This window comes from Trichomycterus rosablanca, chromosome 14 (assembly GCF_030014385.1).
Source record: "Trichomycterus rosablanca isolate fTriRos1 chromosome 14, fTriRos1.hap1, whole genome shotgun sequence".
Classification (NCBI taxonomy): domain Eukaryota; kingdom Metazoa; phylum Chordata; class Actinopteri; order Siluriformes; family Trichomycteridae; genus Trichomycterus; species Trichomycterus rosablanca.
Genome location: NC_086001.1, coordinates 27,542,386 through 27,570,119, shown reverse-complemented (window position 1 = coordinate 27,570,119; position 27,734 = coordinate 27,542,386). Strand labels below are relative to the sequence as shown.

Sequence of the window (27,734 nt, the reverse complement as noted above, 5' to 3'; positions counted from 1 at the left end):
GTTTATTAAATGACTGAAAAATTTGCCATTGACCCCTTTGGGTACAAAACAAAAATGTTCCAACTTTTCTGGAAAATAGGGTTAGTATACTATAGTTCTACAACACAAGCTTTAGTTACAACAGTGTTTAGGTGTAATAAGTAAAATTGAGATGTTTTTTTTAATCTGCATCCTTTATTTTTTTTATTTAGCAACATACAGAGATGTATAACAAGAAAAAGTTCGGAATAATACTAAAGTAAAGTGGCAAAAGGGAACATGAAACATTTTAAACTCATCAGTTTTGGTCTACTGTAATTAAACCCATTCAAATAACTTAGCCCACAAACAATCCAATCATTAGAGGAGCTCAAGTCCCACAAAAGGAATACTTTCACCCAAATCACTTCAAAACTAATCAGATTGTTGAGATACATATAAGCAATCTGTAAGTAATTAACTATAGCCAGAGAGATAGTTAAACAATCTCATCCCTGTCTGTTCACTTATGAAATACCTTGTACATTTAGTATACCAATTGGAAAGTGTGCAGCTACACTCACTTTAGTATTATTTAGAACGTCTCTTACAATGTTTAATTGCTAAATAGAACTAAAAATGAAAATGAATCAGCATCGTGGATTCAGCTGGAATGGAATCCTCTGCTGAGAGGTCGTCTGATTGTCTGGCTCACTCCTCTAAAGAAGTCCTGGACCTGTTTCATTCTTTTCCTTTTTGGTTTTGTGCCTTTGTATCATAGAAAGGAGAAACACAAAGTCAGTCACGGTGGTTAAAATCGCACGCATAAAAGGTTTTTGTGGTTAATTAGCAAACATTTAACCCAACATATAAACTAATGCTAAATGTATTTTTTCTGTTCTGAATGGTGTTGAAATCGATTTTTCTGTTATTTACATTGAATTGGGAATTCATCAACAGAATCTGCAGATATTTCTGTTGAACTCAGGACCTCTGTGGTGGTGCTGCAAGAAGCATCCTCTACTGAAATCACACAGAAACATGATTTAAAATGCTGTTCAAACAATGATACACGAGATTAAAAATGCTTTTCAAAACAATGATACGAAATATACCGTCACCACAGTGAACACATAGTGAGAAAGAAAAACTTTACCTTGTTTTGATGGGACAAGATTGTCCATGATTGTAATTAAAATGAAAGGATGCAGCAATGAAACGAGCTCACTCTGAGGGGAGCCTATGGGTGACCCTTTTACCTCAAATCCCTTAGCCAGCAGTTGCGTCACTGTTTTGTCCAATACAGTGTGCAGAAGGATATTGTAGAAGAGCGATAGCTCCTCTGGACTTGAGGAATTTGTGGCCTTGAGCAAATTTAGAAATAAATCTAATACAAAATCTTTGCAGCCACATGGTGTAGGAAAACAGTCGCCTTGAGAAATTCTGCATTCCAGTAGTTGTTTTACATTCTGGAGCAGTGGTGTAACTTTATCCTGCAGGTGCTGGCAGAGCACTCCAGCAAGAGATTCAGTCATTGTTTTAACTGATGGTTCCTGACTGACTTTATCTTGCTGTCTGCTGCTGGCACTACTGAACAGGACCTGCCTCACACGATCCCTCAGGTCCATACTGTCCACATTGGTGTCTGGGTTATTAGGTGGCAAGTTTTTCACTCATAGCTCTGTTTCAAGCTGCTGATCTTTAGTGGGACTGGTTCCACAGGGTCCAGGCTCATTATGGTCCCTGGTCTGGTTTGAACTAGTGGATGTACAAGGAAATTGATTGTTTACAAACTCTATCAGTGGAGGATACAGGTTGTCCTTAAGTTCCTCCACTAATATACTTTGGACCCTTTTAACTAAATCCAGCAGATTGTCCACATTCAAAACCTGTAAAAGAAGGAAGATTTATATTTAAAAAAGATTACAATATTCATACAAGATTTTCTCATTTAACACCCAGTTTCACATAAAATCAGCTCTTATTATTATGTAATTACATTGCTGGAACTGGATCCTCTGCTGAAAAGTCGTCTGACCCTCTGCCACACTCCTCTGAAGAAGTCCCGGACTTTCTTCATCCGTGTTCTTCTTGGATTTGTGACTTTGTATCATAGAAAGAAGAAACACAAAGAGAGTTGTGATGGTTAAAAGCTCATAAAAAATCGATGTGGTAAATAAGCAAAACCTCACACAAAGGTTTATTTTTAATCCAATAATTGTAGCAAATGGTTCTGTTCTGAAAGGTGTTCAAAAGGGATTTTCTGTTATTTACCAGCTGTGGTTGTCTGTCCATTGACAGAGTCTTCACACTGTCCTGTTGAACCCAGGACCTCTGTGGTGTCTTCATTCTGTTCAGAGGACTGTATTGTGTTGCAAGAAGCGTCCTCTACTGAAATAATATATATATATAAATGTTTTAAAATGTGGTTTCAAAACAATGATGCAAAAATATACCATCACCATAGTGAACACATAGTAATAAAGAAAATAATTGACCTTGTTTTGAAGGGATGAGATCTTCCATGATGGTCGTTAGAAGAACAGGACGAAGCAATGAAACGAGCTCACACTGAGGGGAGCCCATGGGTGATTCCTCTACCTCAAATCCTTCAGTCAACAATCGTGTCACTGTTTTGTCCACAACAGTGTGTAGAAGAATCTTGTAGTAGAGCGAGAGCTCTTTTGGATTTGAGGACTTTTTGGCCTTGAGCAGATTCAGAAAAAAATCTAATAGCGAATAGTCGCAGCCACATGGTGTAGAAAGACAGTCAGCCTGAGAGCTTCTGCATTCCAGTAGTTGTTTTACATTCTGGAGCAGAAGAGTGATTTTGTCCTGGAGGTGCTGGCAGAGCGCTCCAGCAAGAGATTCAGTCATAGTTTCTATCGATGGTTCCTGACTGACTTTATCTTGCTGCGTGCTGCTGGCACTACTGAACAGGACCTGCCTCACACGATCTCTCAGGTCCATGCTGTCCACAAAGTCTTCTTCTATTAGTTCTGGAAGTTCTGCTCTTGGTTCCCTTTCATGGGCCTTTCTGATGGTTTCAATGTTCCCCTCAGTGCATTCACTGACAATAACATTCAATGTAATATCCACATGTGGACGTGATAATATCGTAAATGTGTCCGAAACATGTCTGAATCCCATTATTCAATGAATACATTCTGTTTTCTGTAAAGGAATGCAGCCAGGAAAAAGTCCCACACCATTAAACCACAACACCATCGATCTAACCTGCTGGCACAAGGCATGTTGGGTCTATTGATCCCTGCTGCTCATGCCAAAGAACCAATCTAGTACAGATAGGAAGCTTTTATTTACCATATATACACAGTAAAACACGTTGAACTGACTTTTACAGTGAAGTTCAAAATTTTATACAGACATCATTGCCATCTAGTGGTGCTAGAAATAAACTACAGCTTGTTGCTTGGGTACAGAATTGTGACATTATTATTATTACTATTATTTTATCTTTATAATGTATATAAATTAGTGAGTGTTTATGGCTCTTTTGTCCCAAATGTTTTCGTAACGTGTTGTAGACCTGCAATGGCGACTGTTTTTGGTATATGGGAAAGAAAAGGCCGAATACAGGTGGAAAAAGTGTTATTTGGCAACCCAGCACTGTATAAATATTGGACAGAACACATGATGGGTTATTTTAACTTGTTGGGTTGTGCAGTTTAACCATTGTGCTGAGCTGTGAGGTTCTTTTTTTTTATCATGGGTCAACTATGTAACTTTACTGCAGCTTGTATTTAAATGAAAGGTTTACATTGCTGTCTTCAGGATTTCCTCTTTAGTGATATTTAATGTTAATAGCTGTTCTGATCTAAAAGATGCTGCTGCCTTTGACCTTTAAAACTGAGAAGTGATTTGTGAGATAATTAAAATAAGTGAAATGTTTATTTTGTACTTTGGTTTTATATTATTTGTACAAACATTTGTTTTATGCCAGTGATAGCTTAGTGGTTAAGGTACTGGACTAGTAAACAGAAGGTTGCCGGTTCAAGCCCTGCCACCACCAAGTTACCACTGTTGGGTCCCTGAGCAAGGCCCTTAACCCTCAATTGCTCATTGTGTAAGTTGCTTTGGATAAAAGCGTCTGCTGAAAATGTAAATGTTTTATGCAACTTTAAACCAGTAATAAAAGATGAACATTTTAAATGTGTCTTTATTTGCTTTAACTAAGCTAAAGTTTTTAACAGGGACAAAAATGACAGTTTGTGTAGCAGGGCTGGACACGTAAGTAAAATGTTTGTATAAAGCTATAAAACTACTTCCACTGACCAAAGTACACAGATCTCACACTTCTCAGAGACAATGTTTGAAGCCCAGGTTAATAAGACCTGCTAGTTAGAGAAGGCTCACTTGTTAGTTAGTTTAAGTCTAAAACTGGGTGTGGCCCGTACGGGGATCGAATCCACGACCTTGGCGGTTGATTTTTAAAATTACATTTTATTACAATGTGCAAGTATACAAATTACAAAAAAAACCAAAAAACTAATATAACAGTAACATTAAAAAGTAAAGTGCAAATCATTCCTGATTAAAGTACATAATGCTTTTCTACAACACCATGTTTCTACATTATTTAATATATATATATATATGTGTGTGTGTGTGTATACATACATACATACATACATACATGTATATATGAATACTATTTGAAAACTACTATATATGACACTATTTGAAAACTGGCGCACAAACTATTGTTTGACCATGCTGGCTAGCAAGAGACAGAATCATAGATTAGTTGGGGGTGGGTTGAATAGTGTGTTATCTGCAAGCATATGCATGACAAAAGAGGACTGATAGTGCTCTAATAGTTATGTAGAAGGAGGGGGTATGTCCTGAGGATCTCAGATTTTCAGTCAAGCTAGTGTTAAGAAGGTAAATAATCATGGAATGTCATGAAAGATGTTGGTTGTTCCCAGTCAGCTGTGTCTAAAATCTGGACTGAGTACAAACTAAATGGGAAGGTTGTAAAAGGGAAGCATACTGGTAGACCAAGGAAGGCATCAAAGCGTCAAAATGAGAATGAGAAACAGGTGGGCGGAAAGTGGACTCAATGTCTGTGACCGAACTGTAAGAAATCACCTAAAAGAAATGGGCTTTACATAAAGAAAAGCCAAACAAAAGCCATCATTAACACCTAAACAGAAAAGAACAAGGTTAAAGTGGGCTAAAGAAAAGCAATCATGGACTGTGGGTGACTGGATGAAAGTGATCTTCAGTGATGAATCGTGAATCTGCATTGGGCGAGGTGATGATGCTGGAACTTTTGTTTGGTGTCTGTCCAATGAAATGTATGAAGATAACTGCATGTAAAGTTCCACAGTGGTTGATGATATGGGCCTGCATGTCAGGTAAATGCACAGGGGAGATGGCAGTGTTCAATAAATGCCAAAGTCCATATTGAAATTTTTGACACTTTTCAGTTAAAAGGATGTTTGGTGATAATGATAATGCATCTTGCCATAGGACAAAGGACGTGAAAACTTTCCTTCAAGAAAACATATAATGTCAATGGCACGGCCTGCAAATAGTCCGGATCTCAATCCAGTTGAACATCTCTGGTGGAAATTGAAGAAGATGGTCAATGACAAGGCTCAAACCTGCAAAGCTGATCTTGCAACAGCAATAAGAGACGGTTGGAGGCAGACTGATGAAGAATACTGTTTGTCATTAGTTAAGTCCATGCTTCAGAGAGTTCAAACAGTTATAAAAGCCAGAGGTGGTGCAACAAAGTACTAATGGAGTCATTACAGAGACGCACTTATAATTTAATGGGACTCCTGCACCTTTAAGCAGTGACTGCTGACGTCATAGTCACTGCAAATAACTTTGACCTTGGCTAGAAGCCATGTCACTTTTACGGCAAAAAGAACGCGGGGTAGCGTAGTCAGTAATGTAAATAATAATAATAAACACAAATAATTATCTTGCAATATAATACAGAAGCATCGTAGTGACAGCAGTGACGTTTATATTCTCAGTTGTTTGTAAATGTTTAGCGATTATATTACAGTGTTTAAGTTACAAATTTACCGTAATTCCATAATTAAATACGTTTGTTATCGCTACTATAGCAATTAGTATCTTTACACACAATGCTAACTCGTTAGCACTATTTTACGTTTGGTTACATCTCATATTGTACCAGATGTAACACTGTAACTACAGCTATATGCATGTACTGTATTAAGTTCTTTATTGTTTTTATTATATAGTTTTACTCCATTCTGATGCACACAGTGTATCATACAGCTAGAAAGCAAATAAAACCGACATAACTGTGTTCTGGAGGGAGTTGTCTGTCTAGTCTGTCTTAAAATACACTGTAAAATCCTACATAAACTGCATCTCCCAAAATGCATGCTGATTTTGTGACCCGCAAAGTGACCCCATCCCGCCAGTAGATGATGTTTAAACATAATCCCAACATGTACAAGAAGAGAAAATTAAGCAGAATAAAAAAAATTAATGAAAGTGAATACAAGTTTGTGCTTTAGGAAGAGAAACCGGTGCATCTCTTGTGTTATGAGGCCATGTCTGTGGTAGAGGAGGACAATATAAATGTAGATAGACATTATAAATATACTGTATAAATTTGACAATTTGACACCAAACACAGAATTCAGCCTCCAAGAAAAACAGCAGACTGCACTCACAGCAGGATAAATTACAATTGACCCTTTCAGGGCCACCATAATGCTGATGTGGCCCTTGGTGAAAATAAGTTTGACACCCCTGCACTATAAGGTGGGATAATTAAACGTAAATGTGAGTATTTCTTTTAACAAGGGAGCCTATAGATAAACACAAAGAACAAAGACTCATGATGATAGAACAATGCAACACAGCCCTCCATTCACACCTTCTCATGTACATTCTGGTTGAGGACGGTTCATTATTTGCTAAGTGGAAATCATCTAAAGACTAGAATTTTGGAGTGTAGATCTAGAAGTGTTAAAGTAAGAGGCTATTCATTTATGAAAACTTAGCATTTATAATATAAAGAATTCTTGCAAACACCATAAAGACCAGGGTAAAATTCTTCCACTTGAAAGTAAAAGTTGTTCTGTGTTTATTAAAGTAGATTAAACTTGAATAAAGAACAAAAACAGATTCAGATCTGAGGTTGGTACATTACACCACATTACATCTGATGATTAATGATCATATTCATACCATCATGTACATTCGAAAACAGTTCTAGTGGATATTAGTAGAAAAAGAAAGTACACATAGCTTTTTCTGTACATGTAGTAGTGGAAAATCATTTTATTTTCTCCTCTGAATGCGCTGGTGTTTTTCAAGACGACTTCAGTCACAAAATCATAACTTCTGTGTGACCGTACTGGTGTCTATTAAAAATGCTGCTTCCAGTAAAACTTCATCTGCACTATAAGCAGCAATATAGGTCATCCTCTTATGTGAATGCGCTGGTGTGGTGTACCTAAAGGATATTCCTTTCACTAAAGTTCTTTTCAGACAGGGAACAGTAATGCGAACTCTCTCCTGTGTGAATGCGCTGGTGTTGTTGGAGAACACAATGTGCAATAAAATACTTCCCACACTCTTAACAGTGATGTAGTTTTTCTATGTGAATATGCTGATGCCGTTTGAGATTATTTTCATGAGCAAAAATCTTTCCACACACTGAGCAGTGATACGGTTTCTCTCCTGTGCGAATACGCTGGTGGTTTTGAAGGGTACTATGTTCAGCAAAACTCTTTCTACACTCTGAGCAGTAATATGATTTCTCTCCTGTGTGAATACGCTGGTGTTTTTGAAGGTTACCCTGTTGAGCAAAACTTTTTCCACACTCTGAGCAGTGATACGGTTTCTCTCCTGTGTGAATACGCTGGTGTTTTTGAAGGTTACCCTGTTGAGCAAAACTCTTTCCACACTCTGAGCAGTGATATGGCTTCTCTCCTGTGTGAATGCGCTGGTGTTTTTGAAGGTTACCCTGTTGAGCAAAACTTTTTCCACACTCTGAGCAGTGATACGGTTTCTCTCCTGTGTGAATACGCTGGTGTTTTTGAAGGTTACCCTGTTGAGCAAAACTCTTTCCACACTCTGAGCAGTGATATGGCTTCTCTCCTGTGTGAATGCGCTGGTGTTTTTGGAGCGTATTCTGTTGAGAAAAACTGCTTCCACACTCTAAGCAGTGATATGGCTTCTCTCCTGTATGAATGCGCTGGTGTTTTTGAAGGGTACCCTGTTGAGCAAAACTCTTCCCACACTCTGAGCAGTGATATGGTTTCTCTCCTGTGTGAATGCGCTGGTGTCGTTGGAGATGACTCTGCGTAGTAAAACTCTTCCCACACTCTGAGCAGTGATATGGCTTCTCTCCTGTGTGAATACGCTGGTGTTGTTGGAGATTACTCTGCGTAGTAAAACTCTTCCCACACTCTGAGCAGTGATGAAAGTTCTTCATGTTTATGCTTTGATAAGACTGTAGAAACTGTTTCCTTGGAAAGCAACAGAAACAAAGAAACAAGTCGATTAATTAGAATTACTTTTACTACATTAATACCACAATAATATTAAACTCTTCACCTAGTAATAAAAACATTAAATTCACTTCACGTCTAAGTGAGAATCTGAATTCAAAGAACATCAGGATAAAATACTTATAAATACTGCAGATATTAATAATTAAATAACTATAAATAACTTGATTTAAATAAAGATATAAGAGATCTGACTTTCTCAACATCAGTCCTGCACCAAGCAAATCTAATCCAGTTCATGACAGGACTAATAATTAGCTCACAAGTGTAAATCTTTGCTGTGCTGGGAGTAAAAAAGGCTTCATAAATCACCACAATTATGAGCATAAAGCTATTTTAAACAGTCTGAATATATTAACCTGATAATATTAAATAACATCATAAAATAAAAAGAACAACAAATGCAACATAAATGTAAAAGAAACAAACAAGAAAACCCTTTACCTTCCTGTTAGAATCCTGGCAGCCACTTTAACAAAGCTGGTGTCTCCAGCAGGTCGTTTCTAATGAAGAACGTGCAGAAGATCCTTCTTACCAAGTGACTCAGCTACAAGTCTAGAGTTTAGTCCTTAAATAGAGATGAGGACAAAGACCCAAGACCAGTTCAAAACTCTGCATTGGTCAATCATCAGACAACTATTCACACCTTCTTGTGTGAAGTACTAGCTCATTATCTATGGAACGTGTGCAAATGAACTAGATGGAGCCACAAAGCATGATGGGTGAAGTCAAACTACACCTATTTATCTCAGCAGAGAAGTTATTTACATTTAATCCTAAACACAAACAAGGAATTGAAAGGCTATTCTGTAAAGTGAAATGACATGAACTTAGATAAAGCTTTTATGATAAGAATCTAAGTCATGTAAAATGCTGTATGTATATTTGTGTGTATTAGTTTCTACTGTATATGAGGAACAATAAGAAAACTATAAGAGGAAACACCCACCTATAGATCTATCTGTATTTATGGTGTAGAAATATTTACTGTGCACTTGTGTGTCTGTGAACTGTTTGATTTACTACTGCGGTCAAGCCTCCACTTCAAAATGCTCAGTCAAATCAGCCCCCACATTGTTTGTGAAGATGTACGTATACTAAACATTACGGTAAAAGCGTCTGGCGGAACTATTTAGGATAGAATTTCAGGCTTTAATATAAAAGGTTTGGTAATAACTGGAAATTATGATTTTACTTTAAATTTAAAGTAAACTAAAATATAATCTAAGCTCATTCCCGTTTTAATTTAGATTGTTATTAAATGGAATAATCTTGATTACATGAATTGTTATTGTTATTAAAAGGAATTCTCTTGTTTCCACAGAACAATTCAACTTCATAATGATAGTACATCACCTGTAGTTTGGACTCAGTTAATATCAAGACATTCTGATGTATCATTTCTAAATACATTCTAGAAATGTGACAATATTAAAGGCCTTTATTATAAAGTTTAAGGGTACCAAAAAATAGGGTTTAAATCAGGGGTGGGCAATTAAATTTTCCAAGGGGCCACATAAGAAACTGGGACTGTTGTGGAGGGCCGGACCAATAAGGTGAACTTAATTCTGCTCAATATTAATTTTGTCTCTTTATTTACATTCACATTTTCAGCATTTAGCAGATATCTTTATCCAAAGCGATTTACAATACAGTTACAGTATATAGTCTGAGCAATAGAGGGTTATGGGCCTTGCTCAAGGGTCCAACAGCAGCAACCTGGCTGTGGTGGGGCTTGAACCAGCGACCTTCTAATTACTAGTTCAGTACCTTAAGCACTACGCAACGACTGCCCACTCTTTACTAAAAGCAGTAGATTGTAAACAAAATACAACACAAAAAAGTATCAATCGGAATGTAAAATGAAAGTATATTATTAATAATAAAAGATTCACTAGTAGTACACTGATCATTCATTTGCCATTCCACCAATATCTGTGACCCCCTGGATTCTGGGCTAGTTTCAGCTTCAGGGTTGATTTTAGACCAGGCTGAACCTGGCAACTTTCGTGATTTTCCCGCCAAATTGGGCTACTTTCAAAATGTGTCACGGCTGTCTGAAAGCTTTCTTTACAAACCGTACAAAATGTTTTAATGAGGATTTATGCTCACATACCTATGAACAAGGTTTGCTAGTTTTAGCATGTGAAGGACGGGTTTAGACAGAATTTGAGCTGGATATTTGTGCTGGACTTGGCAACCCTGGGTAGAGTTGAATTGTTTAGTGTTGATTCCAGTTGCTGCTGGAGGTAAAGAGACCGAGTACAAGTACAGTCTGTGTTCCTGTAGTTATGAACTGCTCTCATTCTCAGCAGTTTGAACAGGATTTGAATGGAAGGTAAAGATCTTATTTTCAGGTTTTGTTTCCTTCCCTTTATTAATCTTTATGTTTCCTCAGTGAGCTCGTATCACTGCTCAGAATGTAGAAAGTGCTTCAGTAAATCCAACAGTTCACATATTTCTACACCATAAATACAGATAAATCTATAGGTGGGTGTTTCCTCTTATAGTTTTCTTATTGTTCCTCATATACAGTAGAAACTAATTCACACAAATATACATACAGCATTTTACATGACTTAGATTCTTATCATAAAAGCTTTATCTAAGTTCATGTCATTTCACTTTACAGAATAGCCTTTCAATTCCTTGTTTGTGTTTAGGATTAAATGTAAATAACTTCTCTGCTGAGATAAATAGGTGTAGTTTGACTTCACCCATCATGCTTTGTGGCTCCATCTAGTTCATTTGCACACGTTCCATAGATAATGAGCTAGTACTTCACACAAGAAGGTGTGAATAGTTGGCTGATGATTGACCAATGCAGAGTTTTGAACTGGTCTTGGGTCTTTGTCCTCAGCTCTATTTAAGGACTAAACTCTAGACCTGTAGCTGAGTCACTTGGTAAGAAGGATCTTCTGCACGTTCTTCATTAGAAACGACCTGCTGGAGACACCAGCTTTGTTAAAGTGGCTGCCAGGATTCTATCAGGAAGGTAAAGGGTTTTCTTGTTTGTTTCTTTTACATTTATGTTGCATTTGTTGTTCTTTTTATTTTATGATGTTATTTAATATTATTAGGTTAATATATTCAGACTGTTTAAAATAGCTTTATGCTCATAATTGTGGTGTTTTATGAAGCCTTTTTTACTCCCAGCACACCAAAGATTTACACTTGTGAGCCAATTATTGGTCCTGTCATGAACTGGATTAGATTTGCTTGGTGCAGGACTGATGTTGAGAAAGTCAGATCTCTTATATCTTTATTTGTATCAAGTTCTTTATAGTTATTTAATTATTAATATCTGCAGTATTTATAAGTATTTTATTCTGATGTTCTTTGAATTCAGATTCTCACTTAGACGTGAAGTGAATTTAATGTTTTTATTACTAGGTGATGAGTTTAATATTATTGTGGTATTAATGTAGTAAAAGTAATTCTAATTAATTGACTTGTTTTTTTGTTTCTGTTGCTTTCCAAGGAAACAGTTTCTACAGTCTTATCAAAGCATAAACATGAAGAACTTTCATCACTGCTCAGAGTGTGGGAAGAGTTTTACTACGCAGAGTAATCTCCAACAACACCAGCGTATTCATACAGGAGAGAAGCCATATCACTGTTCAGAGTGTGGAAAGAATTTTACTACGCAGAGTAATCTCAAACAACACCAGCGCATTCACACAGGAGAGAAGCCATATCACTGTTCAGAGTGTGAAAAGAATTTTACTATGCAGAGTCATCTCAAACAACACCAGCGCATTCATACAGGAGAGAAGCCATATCACTGCTCAGTGTGGAAACAGTTTTTCTCGTCAGAATATGCTCCAAAAACACCAGCGTGTTCACACAGGACAGAAACCATATTACTGCTCAGAGTGTGGAAAGAGTTTTATTCAAAGTAGTGACCTTAAAGTACACCAGCGTGTTCACACAGGAGAGAAACCGTATCACTGCTCAGAGTGTGGGAGGAGTTTTGCTCAACAGGGTCACCTTCAAAAACACCAGTGTGTTCACACAGGAGAGAAACCATATTACTGCTCAGAGTGTGGAAAGAGTTTTGCTCAACATGGCACCCTTCAAAAACACCAGCGTATTCACATAGGAGAGAAACCATATCACTGCTCAGTGTGTGGAAAGATTTTTGCTCATGAAAATAATCTCAAACAGCATCAGCGTATAGGGCTGTGGACTGAACAGTGTTGCATTGTTCTATCATCATGAGTCTTTGTTCTTTGTGTTTATCTATAGACCAGATTAGTGGTAGCTAAACTCCTTTGTTAAAAGAAATACTCATATTTACATTTAATTATCCCACCATCTTCTAGTGCATAAAACCCAGTTCATATAAATCCTAGTGAAGAAAAGGTGGAATACAGATGATTTGTTGTGGTGTTTTGTACTAAATGCAGGTGAAAGAGGATCAGCAGCAGCAGCTGAGCGGTGTGTGTGGTTCTCTGTGTGTTTTGTCTCTGTTTCAGGATCTTTTATTTGAAAAGCTGCGTGTAGAACAGAGAAAGTAAAAGACGACACACAGCGGAGTGAAAGGCTGAACGACGGACGTCTATAAGAAGCAGCTTGATTACAGCGTCTCTTGCTTACGGCCACACCACCCTGAGAACACCAGATCTTGGAAGCTAAGCAGGGTCGGTCCTGGTTAGTACTTAGATGGGAGCATTTATTCACACACACCCACCTTCACTCCAAACCTCCTGTTACACACTGACCCAGCGTCTTTTTCTTCATCAAAGCTACACAATGAGACAAAGATCGGCTCATACTTTCATTCTTACTACAGTAAAACACATTCAACTGACTTTTAAAGTGAAGTTCAAAATGTTGTACAGACATCATCGTCATCTAGTTAATTTACAGCTTGTTGCTTATTGCAGATTTGTGACTTTATTATTATTATTACTATTATTTTATTTTTATAATATATAAAAATTAGAGAGTGTTTATGGCTCTTCTGTTCCAAGTGTTTTTGTAACGTGTTGTAAACCTGCAATGGCAACCAAATGCAGGTGAAAAGGTGATATTTGGCAACTGTAAATACTGGACAGAACACATGATGGCTTATTTTAACATGTTGGCTTGTGTTATTTATCCATTGTGCTGAGCTGTGAGGTTCTTTCTTTACAATGGGTCAACTATGTAACTTTACTGCAGCTTGTATTTAAATGAAAGGTTTACATTGCTGTCTTCAGGATTTCCTCTTTAGTGATATTTAATGTTAATAGCTGTTCTGATGTAAAATATGCTGCTGCCTTTGACCTTTAAAACTGAGAAGTGATTTGTGAGATAATTAAAATAAGTGAAATGTTTATTTTTTACTTTGGTTTTATGTTATTTGTGCAAACATTTGTTATATGCGACTTTAAACCTGTAATAAAAGATTTTAAATGTGACTTTATTTATTTGTCTTTAACTAAGCTAAAGTTTTAAACAGGGACAGAAATTACAGTTTGTGTGGCAGGGCTGGACACGTACTTTCCTAATACTTTTATTCTACACTGTCTAAATTACTTTTAGTCTTCTGCCATGTGCAGTGTAAGAATTTACTAAATTACACAGCAGTTCTCTTTTATTTATTTATTTTTGCCATTGACAAAATTGATTGTAAGCATTTATAAATGTCATGTCACGTTCATTAGGTGAAATGAAGCCAAAATTAAAGATGGCAGAAGAACAGGGTGGTATAGTCTGAGGTAAACATTAGCAAGTCACGTGACCCATGTGTACTATCCAATGAAACAGCTATGCACATGTCTCTGTGGAGCAATCAGTTAGCGCGTTTGGCTGTTAACCGAAAGGTTGGTGGTTTGAGCCCACCCAGGGACGAGTGTCTTTTATTGCACAACCTGCCTGTTGATCAAACGGATATGAGACACAACAACAATGTGTAGTCCCACAGAATAGTGGAAATAAGTAACTGAAAAACATCCAGTAAACAACAGTCCTACAAGAACAAATATCCACCTGATTAGTCACCGGATGACCAGCTGTCCAAAGTGGAAGAACGTTCTTTTGGCTTCTGTAGACGTTACACTAAGAGAGTCGCCCAACGGGGGGCTCGAACCCACGACCCTGAGATTAAGAGTCTCATGCTCTACCAACTGATCTAGCCGAGCTTAACCCTTTCATGCCTGAGTGGAACATTCCATTTTTGGACACTATGTAACATAGTCATAGAAAAAACCTTATTGTGTAAATACTGTACATAGCATAGACTATATATACACACCATTATAACCAGGACAATCAGTTCTTTAAAATTATATGAAACACAATGTTTTTCAAGTGTAATATAATACATTTTTATAAAAAACCTTCAAAATCAACCTAAAAAAATCTTTCGTTTTTTATTTAATTCATAAATACTTCTATTTAATACATAAACACATTTCTGTGCAATATAGAGAAAAATATAGAGTATATGAAATGTTTGCAATTTTGTGAGCCATTTGTCAAGATAATAATTTTGAATCTATCATCTTCTATTCAAAAGTTATAATCAATTTAGCAGAAGGTGTCATTTAGCAATTTAGAATGTTCGTGTAGCTCCTTTTTTACCTCACTTTTTACCAATGTCAGCATACACTATAAACCAATGAAAGTGTACTTCTATAGAAAATAAAGACTACATATACACACCATTATAACCAGGAGAATCAGTTCTTTAAAATTATATGAAACTCAATGTTTTTCAAGTGTAATACAATAAATGTTTATAAAAAACCTTCAAAATCAACCTAAAAAATCTCTCGTTTTTTACTTAATTCATAAATACTTACATTTTTAACACATTTCTGTGCAATATAGAGAACAATATAGAATATATAAATTTTTTGCAATTTTGTGAGCCATTTGTCAAGATAATAATTTTGAATCTATCATCTTCTATTCAAAAGTTATAATCAATTTAGCAGAAGGTGTCATATAGCAATTTAGAATGTTCGTGTAGCTCCTTTTTTACTTCACTTTTTACCAATGTCAGCATACACTATAAACCAATGAAAGTGTACTTTTTTCTTAATTATTACTAAATTGTCAACATCCATATTTTTGAAATAAGACAGCAGATAAAATGTATTTGACAAAATAAGCACTCTAACAACAGTGTATAGTTCAAAAACATTAAAGATTTTTATTAGAATTATATACACTTCTCATTCTATAAATAATTTCAAAACAACAATACAATATAGTTCAGCACTATTGAAGAACATCACTCCATAAAACAAACTCTCAAATAATCCAATTCAACAATACAAGAAAAAGCAATTATTTGTTCAGGATAATCATTGAACAATTCAGTAAACAGTTTTGAGGCAACAGGATATCAAATCTCATCTAAGCCATTTTGCCAAAAATTCACTACAAAATATTTAACAGACAATGCACAATTGATAATTACCTCAAATTACCTCCTTCCAATGAACAATGCACACTGAACTTTGACCTGTGAAGAGAAAGAGAAACAAAGAACATATACACAAACACAGGGGTTGAGGAAGGATGAGAGGGACTGACAGTAGAAGACAGAAGCCCTGTGTAGGTCTAACTGCGAAACTCATCTCCTTCGCTAGAATGCCAAGACTGAAAACAGTTTCGATTGCCAACTAAACAAAATCTTCTACCTTGGCACTCAGGAGCCATGCATGCAATCTTTGTTTTATTTTCTTTTTTGAATTTTTTGTAGCAAAGCCAGCAATTTATTGATACTTGCTCTATCTGAGGAATGTGGGTGACGTAAAACGATGAGGAAGTGGTTGGAGCTACTGAAAGCTGAGATGGCAAAATTAAATCGACGGAAATGTCTGCAAGTTGGCGCGACAGATTTTCCCTAAAGTTTATCTGGCTGTAGCCTGCTGAACTAAACCCATAACGTGATGCTGGATTGGAATTATGCCAGTCCTGAAACAAAATGAAACTATTAACGACGGCTATGTCCACAAAATGGAAGAAAAGTGTTTTCCACCACTTTTGAGTTTTCTGAAGCAGACTGTATGTGTTTAACATTTGATCAGATCTGTCAACACCTCCCATGTGTTTATTGTAGTCCTTTACTACAGCTGGTTGACGGACTACTTTTCTGTCCCACGTGGCACCATTCTTTACCATCCTAGAAACCTCTTATGAATCATTAGCATTGTGGAAATTAGAGAGGCATGTAACTGCTCGCGTGTCCTTCCACTGAACAACTAAGACATTTCCGTCAATTCTACACCACCTCATATCACCACGGTTAGCTTGCCGCTCCCATTTCTTGACATCTTTGAAATCCAATGGGAATTTCTTACGATTAATCCTTTGGGCGGATTTTGTTGGAAAACAATTTAATAGCAGGTAAATAACACTTCTATTTAAAAGAAAATCTTCCGTTTTAAGAAGCTCCAGCATTGTAGAAGGCTATTAAAAGTAAAGTCAATTTTCAATGCTGATTTAGCGTAATAGTGTTGGTCAGTCTGTATCATATTCTTGAAAGAAAATTAAAATTTGTTTTCCATGCATTCACACCAGCATGTTCTGGGATTCAATTGAGTCTCATCAGTACACACAAGTTGGCAGCCAAATGATAAAGTATTGCAAAGGAATATCTTTGAAATATTCCGCATTATATAACTAATAAAGTAACTTGTAATCTAACTTAGTTACTTTTAAAATCAAGTAATCCATAAAGTAACTAAGTTACTTTTTAAAGGAGTAATCAGTAATCAGATTACTTTTTCAAGGTAACTATGCCATCACTGACTGTGTGACCTTCATTTTTAAATGGCTGCACAAGGTCTTCGATCACTTTTATAGCCAAATCAGTTATGCGCCCATCAAGACTGCCTGTGTATACATCAAAGTCTAAGGTATATCCCGAATATGAAGTTGCAATGACCCACAATTTGAAACCCCAGCGAGTAGGTTTGCCCTTCATATACTGCTTGAATCCTGATCGACCTTTTGATTTTACCATTCTCTCGTCTATGCTCAGATTTTCATCAGCCTGGAAAAGCTGCTGACACTTGGTTTTGAGGTGGTCCATCAGGTAACGCAACTTCCTAAGACGATCAAGATTATTTTCTGTGGCAGGATCTACAACATGGAGGGCTGCCATCAATTCCTTGAAACGGTCACGGGACATGAATAACTTGGCCCATGAACCCTGAAGAGATCTGGTTCCCCAATATCTGTGAATGCTGTGGAGGGACGTGAAACCCATGTAAATGAGGAGCCCAAGAAACCAGTAGAATTCATCCGGGGTCACTTCTTCCCATGCCCCATGATGGTTCGCATAAGACAGCCTATTCAGTACAAGCTCCCATCCCTTAGAGTTTGTAAACTGGCAAATCTCAGCAACAATGGTGTACGTGAAAAACAACTTGAAGAAGTCTATTTCACGCAAGGTACTTGTGGCTGACCGTACAGCCCTATGCACACTTCCCAGATCTATGCCTACTGGACGAGAGGGATTAAATGGTATGGGCTCTGGTGCTTCTGTGTCTACATCAGCATAGGAAGGAAAGGATACAGATTCAGGGAAGCGTTTCCGCTTCCTACTTGACATGGGACAAGAAAGACTAACCAAACCCATAAAAGTAAACAAACATTAGTAAAAATCATAATCATAATCTTTTGTTGATTTTATTTTTTGTTGGCAGCCCTGATTGTGTGTGTGGGTGCAAATGCTGACATTTATTGTCAGCATATATGTACACTAGGGGTGGGCGATATGGCCCTAAAATAATATCACGATATTTCAGGTAATTTTTGCGATAACGATATTTTTGGCGATATAACAAAACACTGAAAAATATTTTATTTATTTCGAGAAAACACTATTGCAAAAAAAATAATGTTCGGGTTTTATTTAGAATTAATTTAAGTTAACAATACATAGAAAAATGTAAGAAGTATGTAAGAATTACGAACACTTTTCTGTATTTTGTCTTTCCAATAAAAATAATGTAACATAATGTAATGGAGTCAGACAATTTTCATAGGGGTGGCCAGACTGAGACCATTGCTCACACAGGGGTGGCACGGAAACTGATACCTTTTTTTATGTGGTCACTTACTAATTTACCTATACAGGCAGTGAGTGCCATGTAGAATTACATCACGAAGACCCGCATAATAATAATAATAAGCTTTTTTTTCTTCATTTTCCCTGACAAGTAAAAAACCAAAGTATAGCAACCTTAACATTATGAGGAAGAAATACAGTACATTCCTTTGCAATACTTTATCATTTGGCTGCCAACTTGTGTGTAATGATGACTATTTAACTGCTATTAAATTGTTTTCCAACAAAATCCGCCCAATTTAGCGGATAAACGCCCAATCTGGCAACACTGGAACGCGCAGAGCCCGGTGGCGCCTTTACTCGTAGTGCGTCACAATTACTACTAAGTAGCAGTAGTAGTACTAAGTAGCAGTAGTACTACTTCTGCGTTGGTGGTTGACATTAATGTTAAGAGTATTCCTGAACTGTTTGGTGGAGGTGCGCTGTTGAATTGCGTCCCTGTGTGAACCTGCGTGCAGAAATACTTCCGCAAAAAAGTTGCTGGCAAAGCGGTGGTTGGGGTTTGGGTTGCCAAAGATTAATTTATGGTGGACTTGGAGTTTTTGGAACGAGCTCCTCCACCGCAGAGCCGCTTTCCGCCATACTCGTTACTGTACCCAAATGACCCACGTACCGAACGTACGCCATTTGCGTAGATGTGTGACGTCATTACGTAAACAACGCAGAATATCGCTATTATTACGATATGGGATTTTTTGTATCGTTTTAAAAATTATACCGGTATTATCGTGAACGATACGATATAGCACACCCCTAATGTACACACACACATTTACAAATACACACACTTGGAATACATGTATTTACCGATAGGAGATTGTTGGTTGATCCCTCTGCTCATCTTGCTCTTCTTCATCCTCTTCTTCCCCCTCATCCAGGAGCTCCATGTCCATGAAGTCCTCCTCTTCAATGGTCATGCCTTCATGATCTTCATCGCTGTCATGTTCAGCAATAAGCCTAAGCTGGTCAGGGCCTAGCCGCTGTCTCCTCTTCAGAGACTCCATAAGGCGTGCATATTGAGCCTTGTCTCCATCCATCTCAGAATAATAAAAGAAAAGAGATCACAATGAATAAAGGTGGTGACAGTGATGTTATTTTAAAAATAATTACATACAGTATATGTAGAATTCAATCACAAATACTTTATATGTTTTTGTCAGAGAAGCTAATGTCCACAGGCTCATGTTTTGAAGTAAACTCAAGTACACTGAACCAATACATATGACAAAAGTTTCTCAAATCTGGCACATGGTTTACACATAAAACAATAATTATCAAAGAGGAGCAATAATTACAAGACAAAACTTAATGCTATGGTTATATTAAAAAATGTTGTAAATATAGATGTTATGCACCTGTATGCTTTCAAAAAAAGTTTGATACCATATTTTAGTCCCTTTCAAATATCTCTTGCAATACACAAAATTATGCAAATCTGAAAATCTGACAGAAATATTTTATAGATAAAACTATATTTCACTGATACAAGTAAGAATTACCACAGAAAAAAATATATTATGGTAAAAAAAAAAGTTGAATGAATTGCCCAGACTGACATGTTATCTACCTATATGCACCTACAGTATATGGTAGCATTGTTAGGGGGTCTGCGGCGTCTGACGGACTTACCACCTGTCCTCGGCGTCGCAGACATTACAGAACAAAGAGCAGCGTGGCTTCATATAGGAAGCCCGCTGATTAGGGCGAACGACCGGCACCTGCGCGCTTACTATATAAGTGGGCGTCGCCAGTGTGCCGGCGTCGCACCTTTTGTTCTCATGCCGGTGTTTGGCTGCATTGCTCCAGCCGCTTTCTTTCCTTCAGATTAGTGGGTACCTCCAGGCGCCGTAGGTGGTTGGAGGAGTAGGGTCAGGAGGCCCGAGGTACTAGAGAGGGTTTGCGTAAAAGTGGCTGGTGCGATTGGGTGCAGTCCTAACGCTGGGACTTTCTCTCCGGCTTTTGCCGTCTAGCTGTCGGCTAAAGCTAACGCCGGGGATTCGCTTCCCCGTGCTTTATAGCGCTTTCCGGCTCGGGGATCTTTGTAGCGTCATTGGCGCTTCCCGTCTGAGCCGCGCCTCCACCGGAGCGACCAGGGTTCGCGTCCGGAGTTCGCTACGTTATTGCGAACTAGTTTTTTTGTATACGGTCACTTCCCAGCTGCGCTGGTGACAGCACCGTTTAGCCGTTTTGTTTCTCCGTTCCTTTTTCTTTGTTTTGGTTTTTGCCTCGTGGGTTTTTCCCCGAGCTCGGCTGAGCGCGGTGCTTCGTTTTAGTGCCGGCGCAGTTTCTGTCTGCAGCTTTGCCGTAGCGTGGCGCTACGGTCTTGGGACGGCGTGCCAGCGACCAGGGTTCGTGGCTCGCTCCCATTACAAGTTGGTTCCGGTTTTTGTTTCTCTTTTCTTTTCAGAGCCAGAGTCTTCGGCAGCGTTCGGGGTTCCCGAATTGTTTTATGTTATTTCTTGTTTTGTTGTCATTTATTAAAATAAAGAATCTTTAATTTTTCTTATCTCTGCGTCTTGGGTCCTCCCTCTCCGCTACTCATAACAAGCATAGCATACTTTAGTCTCTTTCAAATAAATGCAGCAATTTTTTAGAAAATGATGCAAATTTCACAGAAATATTTTATAGATAAAATAATATTTCTCTGTTATAAGTACAAATTACCACAGATAAAATATACCATGGAAATAAAGGTTATAAATTGCCCAGACTGACATGTTATCCACCTTTATGCTTTCTGCCTCAGCTAACTTACTTTAGCCAGTCATGCTAAATGCATGTAATGCAAAATGTAATGCTATTATGAGCAAAGCTAAGGTGATTTCTAAGCAGGCTTTAGACAGTATTGAAGTAAAACAAGTAAGCTATAACTGATTTCAAGATTACATGCATAAAATCTAACTTTGGAGTTTGAGAGCAGCCTGTTCAAACCACATGGCTGCAGGGTGCAACACACAGCTCCGGTAGTTTAGCTTAGCTCACTGCTATTCCCTTATTTGTGTAAAACTGCTGCATACTTTACAAACTACTAAACAAACGAGACTAAAAAGGTATCTGATAAACTCTCCACACGTATTTATTTCCATCTAGATGGACATAAAAAACCTTACAATCGATTCAGAAAGGAGAGTTGTGCAGCTGACTGACTAAACTTAGAACGCAACTTTCAGAATCACCTCAGCTTTTCCAAAGCGTAAAGCACTAATAATATTACAATTTTACCATTAAAGCCAAGTTTTCTGAGTAGAAATGAAAAGTAATAACACTAATAAACAGTTTTAAAATAAATCTTACCTTATTTCACTGACAGAATTTCTCTTTCTGTGTTGTTATCCAGTCGACCGTCTCAGCTGCGCTCCGTGTGAGGGCGGGGCGAATGAAAAAAATAAATTCCCCGCCTTCTCATTAAATATGCAAACCAGCCACGACACAAACCGCTTGACCAGTGACATTGCCTTTTAGCCTGGGTTGTCAGCTACCTGGTGCAGTTTTCAGATTTACAATCAGTGATTGGACGGCGGAGATATAAGGCTTTAAGCCATCAAAATTATTGTTTCGAAATTTGAATGGGCCGGCTTTAAAGGGTTAAGTAACAATCATGTTTGGGGTTAATTACTACAATTAATTTGAACCACAAATTATTTTAGCTCACTAAACTGTGTGTGTGTTAAAGGTATTCTATATTAATCCATAACATTCCATTCATAATGTTGTAATTAATGCTATAACAAGCCTTTTTATTAATATTGTGATTAATAATGTTGCAACCGTCCCCACTCTCCCCGAATTGACTGACTGATAAAAACGGAAAGGTTCGCAGAGAAATTAATCGGGAAATGACTAATCTGATTAGCGCGTCGGGATTTATACCTTTATTATTACTATTTACTTATTAATGTTTACTGTGTAATTAAAGACCTATTAATTACACAGTATAATTAATTTATTGCTAACCATTTCTCCCCAACACTCACTCACTATATTTTATATTTTTGTATTTTAGCTTGTTTGGTACAATCTGATGAGTCACACTTGTGTCTAAGTGCTGATAAATGAGCAAAGCAGCTCCAACACTGTGAGCATAATTTCTGTAAAATGTGAATGCGCTGGTGTTTTTTGAGATTACTCTGTATATTAAAACTCTTTCCACACTGTGAGCACTGATACGGCTTCTCTCCAGTGTGAATGCGCTGGTGTGTTTTGAGAGCACTCTGTTGATTAAAACCCTTTCCACACTGTGAGCACTAATACGGTTTCTCTCCAGGGTGAATGCGCTGGTGTTTTTTCAGATCACTCTGTGTATTAAAACCCTTTCCACACTGTGAGCACTGATATGGTTTCTCTCCAGTGTGAATGCACTGGTGTTTTTTCAGATCACTCTGTTGATTAAAACTCTTTCCACACTGTGAGCACTGATACGGTTTTAGTCCACTGTGAATGCGCTGGTGTATTTTGAGCTCACTCTTTCTATTAAAACTCTTTTCACATTGGGAGCACTGATGTGGTTTCTCTCCAGTGTGAATGCGCTGGTGTACCTTGAGAATACCCTGTCGATTAAAACTCTTCCCACACTGTGAGCACGGATATGGCTTAACTCCAGTGTGAATGCGCTGGTGTGTTCTGAGAGTACTCAGACACCTAAAGCTCTTCCCACACTGTGAACACTGATATGGTTTCTCTCCACTGTGAATGCGCTGGTGTATTTTAAGCTCACTCTTTGTATTAAAACTATTTCCACACTGTGAGCACTGATACGGTTTCTCTCCACTGTGAATGCGCTGGTGTATTTTAAGCTCAGTCTTTGTATTAAAACTATATCCACACTGTGAGCACTGATACGGTTTCTCTCCAGTGTGAATGCGCTGGTGTGTTTTGAGAGTGCTCAGACACCTAAAGCTCTTCCCACACTGGGAGCACTGATACGGTTTCTCTCCAGTGTGAATGCGCTGGTGGGTTTTGAGAGCACCCCGAGTACTGAAGCTCTTCCCACACTGTGAGCAGACGTTTCCTTCTTCCTGTGTGGGACTGAGAGAGGTGTTAATGCTGACAGTACCAGAGGACGTTTGCTGATTACTGGAGCTTCTGGTGGGCGTCAGATCCTCATGTTCAGTCTTAATCTTCACCAGAGTCTCATATTTATCATGGTTGCAGCTCTTGATGTGATTGTGGAGCTGATTTTGGATTGTAGAGGAACGTGGACACGAGGAGCAGCAGAAATCCTTGTTCAGTTCTGAAGCAGAAAACAATCAAATACATTTATAACATTATAAATAATCAAATACATTTATACATTATAAATAATCAAATACATTTATAACATTATAAATAATCAAATACATTTATAACATAATAAATAATCAAACACATTTATAACATTATAAATAATCAAATACATTTATAACATTATAAATAATCAAATACATTTATAACATTATAAATAATCAAATACATTCATAACATTATAAATAATCAAAAACATTTATAACATTATAAATAATCAAAAACATTTATAACATTATAAATAATCAAATACATTTATAACATTATAAATATTCAAATACATTAATAACATTATAAATAACCAAATACATTTATAACATTATAAATAACAAAATACATTTATAACATTATAAATAATAAATACATTTATAACATTATAAATAACAAAATACATTTATAACATAAATAATAAATACATTTATAACATTATAAATAATCAAATACATTTATAACATAAATAATAAATACATTTATAACATTATAAATAACCAAATACATTTATAACATAAATAATAAATACATTTATAACATTATAAATAACCAAATACATTTATAACATAAATAATAAATACATTTATAACATTATAAATAACCAAATACATTTATAACATAAATAATAAATACATTTATAACATTATAAATAACCAAATACATTTATAACATTATAAATAATCAAATACATTTATAACATTATAAATAATCAAATACATTTATAACATTATAAATAGTCAAATACATTCATAACATTATAAATAATAAAAATACATTTATAACATTATAAATAATCCAATACATTTATAACATTATAAATAATAAAATACATTTATAACATTATAAATAATAAATACATTTATAACATTATAAATAATAAAAATACATTTATAACATTATAAATAATAAAAATACATTTATAACATTATAAATAATAAATACATTTATAACGTTATAAATAATCAAATACATTTAAAACGTTATAAATAATCAAATACATTTATAACATTATAAATAATTAAATACATTTATAACATTATAAATAATCAAATACATTTATAACATTATAAATAATCAAATACATTTATTACATCATAAATAATAAATACATTCATAACATTATAATCAAATACATTCATAACATTATAATCAAATACATTTATAACATTATAAATAATCAAATACATTTATAGCATTATAAATAATAAAAATATATTTATAACATTATAAATAATCAAATACATTTATAACATTATAAATAATCAAATACATTTATTACATCATAAATAATAAATACATTCATACCATTATAATCAAATACATTTATAACATTATAAATAATCAAATACATTTATAACATTATAAATAATCAAATACATTTATAGCATTATAAATAATAAAAATACATTTATAACATTATAAATAATCCAATACCTTTATAACATTATAAATAATTAAATACATTTATAACATTATAAATAATCAAATACATTTATAACATTATAAATAATCAAATACATTTATAACAAAAATAATCAAATACATTTATAACATTATAAATAATCAAATACTTTTATAACATTATAAATAATCAAATACATTTATAACATTATAAATAATAAAAATACTTTTATAACATTATAAATAATCAAATACATTTATAACATTATAAATAATCAAATACATTTATAACATTATAAATAATCAAATACATTTATAACATCATAAATAATCAAATACATTTATAACATTAGATCAAATTAGATTAGATTCAACTTTGTCATTACACATATACAAGTACAAGGCAACGAAATGCAGTTTAGCATCTAAACGGTTCGCAACAGTGCAGTTTCCATACCAGACTGTGATACAGCTAGTCAGGATACTTTCAATTGCACAGTGGTAAAAGTTCACCAGGATGGCCGGAGACATATGGTGTTTCCTGAGTGTCCTCAGGAAGAAGAGGCGCTGGTTAGCCTTTTTGACCAAGCTGGAGGTGTTGGTGGTCCAGGACAGGTCCTCCGAAATGTGGGTCCTCAAAAACTTGCTGGAGACACGTTCAACAGCTATTCCATCTATGTGAATGGGGTCGGGCGTGCCTCCTCCTTCCCTTCTGAAGTCCACAATGAGCTCTCTAGTTTTGTTGGTGTTAAGGAGCAGGTTGTTGTCCTCGCACCATGTGGCCAGGTGCTGTACCTCCTCCCTGTAGGCTGTCTCATCGTTGTTATTGATGAGTCCAATCACCGTGGTGTCGTCAGAAAACTTAATGATGGAGTTGGATCCATGCACAGGCCTGTGGTACCCCTGTATTGAGTGAGATGGTGATGGAGTAGGTGTGGCCTGACCTAACACGCTGAGGTCTGTTGGTCAGAAAGTCCTTGATCCAGTGACAGAGGGAGGTGTTAATACCCAGATCTCCAAGTTTAGTGACTAACCTAGAAGGGATTACAGTATTAAATGCTGAGCTGAAGTCAACAAACAGCATTCGTGCGTATGTGTTGCTATTGTTCAGATGTGTGAGCACAGAGTGCAGCGCCATGGAGACTGCATCCTCTGTACACCTATTGCTGCGGTATGCAAACTGATGTGGGTCCAGAGTGGGTGGGAGGCAGTTCTTAAGGTGTGCCAGGACCAGTCGCTCGAAGCACTTCATAACAATGGGTGTGAGTGCTACAGGGCGGTAGTCATTCAGGCACGTCGGGCTGGAGTGTTTCGGCACTGGTACGATGGAGGTGGATTTGAAGCATGTTGGTACAGTTGACTGGGCGAGGGACAGGTTGAAGATGTCCGTAAAAATTCCAGTCAGCTGCTCCGCACATGCTCTCAGCACTCGCCCGGGAATGCCGTCTGGACCAGCAGCTTTGCGAGCGTTGATCTGGCTCAGTGCGGTGTAGACGTCTGTGGAGGAGAGTGAGAGGGGCTGGAGGTCTGCAAAGAGTCTGAGGGTCTGAGTAGCCGTCTCCCTGTTGTCTCTATCAAAGCGAGCATAAAAGTCATTTAGCTCGTTCAGGAAGAAGACATCTGTAGTCATCGGGGTGGAGTTGCTGGGTTTGTAGTTGCTGATGACCTGGATGCCCTGCCACATGCGTCGGGGGTCGGAGTTGAAGTGTTCCTCTACCTTTAGCTTGTAGCAGTGCTTGACCTTTTTGATGCCCCTCCTCAGGTTCGCCCTGGATGTGCTGTAGGCCTGTGCGTCACCTGTTCTGAAGGCGATGTTGCGGGCTTTCAGCAGAAGACGCACCTCCTTATTCATCCATGGCTTCTGATTTGGGTACGTGGTGATCTGTTTCTGTGTGGTAACACTGTCAGTGGTGGTTTTGATATAATCCAGCACAGAGGAGGTGTAAGTGTCGATATCCGTGTGAGAGCCACAAGTAGCCTGTGAAGCAAACATACTCCAGTCCGTGTGTTGGAACCTGTCCTGAAGTACAGCGTCTGTCCCCGCTGGCCACACCTTGATGGTTGATGTTGATGGCTTCACACGTTGGATAAGTGGAGAGTACTTAGGAATGAGAAACAAAGAAAGATGGTCTGACTGTCCCAGGTGGGGGAGGGGGGTCGCAGTGTAAGCTCCAGCAATGTTTGTATAAACATGATCCAAAGTTTTGTTTCCTCTTGTATTGCAGGAAACATGCTGGTGGAATTTTGGCAGTGCTGTCTTTAAGTTTGAGTGATTAAAATCACCTGCAACTATAAATGCAGCCTCTGGGTGCGCAGTCTGTTGTTTGCTGATGGCTGAATAAAGTTAGTTTATAGCAAGCTTGGCATTAGCACCCGGGGGGATATAGGCTGCGGTTATAATAGTAGAAGTAAACTCCCTAGGCAGATAGAAAGGTCTACACTTAACCATGAGATATTCAATGTTAGCCGAGCAGTGTTTCCCAACAGTGACAAAG

The 27,734-nt window shown here is 36.9% G+C and overlaps 1 protein-coding gene across 1 annotated transcript in view; it reads left to right on the top strand.

The window, feature by feature from the left end:
* Positions 1-20,736, top strand: part of LOC134326266 (zinc finger protein 271-like) — a gene marked incomplete at its 5' end in the record, with an annotated part of 96,691 nt that extends 75,955 nt beyond the window's left edge. Inside the window, 3 exons of the mRNA XM_063008434.1 lie at positions 12,324-12,617; positions 20,151-20,395; positions 20,538-20,736. Coding sequence (XP_062864504.1) covers positions 12,324-12,617; positions 20,151-20,395; positions 20,538-20,736 — 738 coding nt within the window. The remainder of the gene's footprint in view (positions 1-12,323; positions 12,618-20,150; positions 20,396-20,537) is intronic.
* Positions 20,737-27,734: the final 6,998 nt, after the last annotated feature.